At 39.8% G+C, this 2,500-nt stretch overlaps 1 protein-coding gene across 1 annotated transcript in view; it reads right to left on the bottom strand.

The window, feature by feature from the left end:
* Positions 1–2,500, bottom strand: part of LOC138016024 (ATP-binding cassette sub-family C member 4-like) — a 41,219-nt gene that overhangs the window by 2,052 nt on the left and 36,667 nt on the right. Inside the window, exons 27-28 of the mRNA XM_068863188.1 lie at positions 859–1,031; positions 195–300 (exon numbers count right to left, since the gene is read on the bottom strand). Of these exons, the coding sequence (XP_068719289.1) occupies positions 195–300; positions 859–1,031 (279 nt within the window). The remainder of the gene's footprint in view (positions 1–194; positions 301–858; positions 1,032–2,500) is intronic.

Here is a 2,500-nt window from a genome sequence, read left to right as displayed (position 1 = left end):
TGGCAAATGTGTAATATTTCTAGGATAATGCACGGTATTGACAAAAAGACAGTCGGAAGAAGAGAAGTCGGGAGAAGTCGCAGATAAACACAAAAGAAAAGAAGCGGCGGAAAGCCATTGAAGGTTCCCCGTGTGCCACTTTATCAGATATCCTTTTCTCTCTTAGTTCTCGGGCTGCTCTCAATCATACTTACCATAACTCTGTCTGAGTCCATTATGGTGTTGAGTCGATGAGCAATGGTTAAAACTGTACAGCTTTGGAACTTGCTACGTATGGTCTCCTGGATTAAAGCGTCTGTGCTATGATCAAAAGGAAAGGAGGTACCCATTCAGACACCATATTTCCCGTGTGCCATTTTTATATAAAACGTATATCTGTTGCTTGTCAATTGTCGGATGTATGGGTTATCGGAAATTGGGGTTATCAACTGAGTTCAAGTCGTCTAAATCTTTTAACAGTTTCCTAGCTTAGACAAAAACCGGTGCCTGCCTGGTACAAAAAAGTGGCCCTTCATAAACAAAAGAAAGAATTCCCTGTCTAATGCCTATTCGACACACAAAGAACTCGAAGTTTCTAAACTTCTAGAAGACTGTAGACTGTCATAAATAAAGCTTGTTTTATTCATAGTTAAGGAATTTCCTTTTTTTTCTTTTGTACTTAATTCGTGTTTTTGTCAGTTGGACTTTTTTCACTTTTCTGCGCCATTTTGTTTATCTGTACATCGGACTCGACTTAGTTTGCCTCAGTTTTTCTGTGCTACAACTGACGAGAGAGTCGAGGGTACCCGATTGAAAACTAACAGACGTGTCACAGTGTCACCGAAATAAAAGATTTACGTTTTTTTTAATTGCTGATACCTGTGATCCACATTCGCAGTTGCTTCGTCAATAATCAATATCTTATTGTGCTTCAGGATTGCGCGTGCCAGGCACACTAGCTGCCGCTGACCCACGCTAAAATTCGAGCCTCCCTCGGTTAGTTCAGCTTCGAGCCCATCTGGTAACTCAGACACTGTTTCTTTTAGTTGGACCTGGGATGTAAAATCGTTGAGTCACAAATATAGCAGGGTGTAAATTCTTGCTCCGTCACATCAACTCGATAGGCCAGTTTCGTATTCTCACGGTTAGACTGGATCTAGCATGAAGTGGAGGCTAACGCGGGGGAAAGTATTTGCATGTTAAAAGATTCCCCAGCATTAGCCTCCATTTCATGCTCGATCCATTACCAAAATGGTTATGACAGGAATGGATACTCGAAAAAATAAGGTGAGACACTTCGTGACACATATACAAGTGTAACATTTGATGACGTTACACCGCACTACCTGACGACCTCGGTGTTAACCCGTTCAGTCAGCAGGTAAACAACAGTCTTTTCAGCCAGAGAAAAACTGCTGGGTTAGGCGCTGATCTCTAGTTATTAGGTCCAAGCGCCGCCTCGAAATGGTTCGCTTTAATAAATTGTTTTGGTGACACCATATTTAAACTTAGTAAGACTTAAGTAAGATCGTTTGGTACTTTATATGCACGAAACTAAGTGTGTTACCTTATTCTAGTCACAGCCATACGAAAAAGGCCTATTCACAACAGATGCATAATTGCGATTTTCAAGCCCAAGGTAATCACAGCAATCTGTCGCAAAAGGTGCCAACAGCGCTTTCCAATTTTCCTCGAATGTCCATATTCAGGGAATTCGGAAGTACTTCACACAATAACTGTCAAATTCATCGCTAGCTGATTGGTCAATTTAGTCAAATTTCTATTTTCCAGCGAAATTTAGACTTCACAACACAAGCATCTTGAAAAAGGAAATTCTTGCAAATTTTTAGAATTTGATCAAACGATCCAATTTTTTAGATAGGTAAAGATGTTTTTCGAAGGTTAATCTGGAAATCAAAAGAAAAGTTAAGGACGGTGCCTACTATTGTTACTTCCCACACGTTCTGCGCATCTCCAGATACTCGGATTTCCTATCGGTAGTGCTTACTGATGCAGGGATATTTTTGCGCGGTTTAAATTTATGCGGAGAAAGCACAGGGCCCGGTTGTTCGAAAGCCGATTAACTTAATCCAGGATTAGCGTAAACTTTGGTTTGCCTTTTTAACTTTTGGGTAAAAGCTTCCTTTGGTTATTTTTTGGTTTTCAAGCTTGACTTCGTCTAATGTAAAATTTTGCCAAATATCAGCGTTGTACAACATTTGGGAGTAGAGAAATATACTCCTTGGTTAATTTTTAATCCTGGATTAGCGTTAATCGGCTTTCGAACAACCGGGCCAAGAACTTAGCAAGTGCTCTTGGTATCCAAAAAGAAAATTGGGTAACCATGCATTTTTCACAGATAATTCAGCTTTAATTTGGAAAGGAACGCCTTACATTGCTTTGTATCTTAAAGCTTTTTGCTAATATTGTTGATTAATTATCTTTGAAAAACGCGTGGTTACCGCATATTCATAAAACCGCGCACAAATACCTTTGAATTAGTAGGCACCGTCCTTAAGGT

The sequence above is a fragment of the Montipora capricornis genome, chromosome 9 (genome assembly GCF_036669925.1).
Source record: "Montipora capricornis isolate CH-2021 chromosome 9, ASM3666992v2, whole genome shotgun sequence".
Classification (NCBI taxonomy): domain Eukaryota; kingdom Metazoa; phylum Cnidaria; class Anthozoa; order Scleractinia; family Acroporidae; genus Montipora; species Montipora capricornis.
The sequence above is the reverse complement of the archived record's forward strand: the minus strand, read 5'-3'. Positions and strand labels throughout refer to the sequence as shown.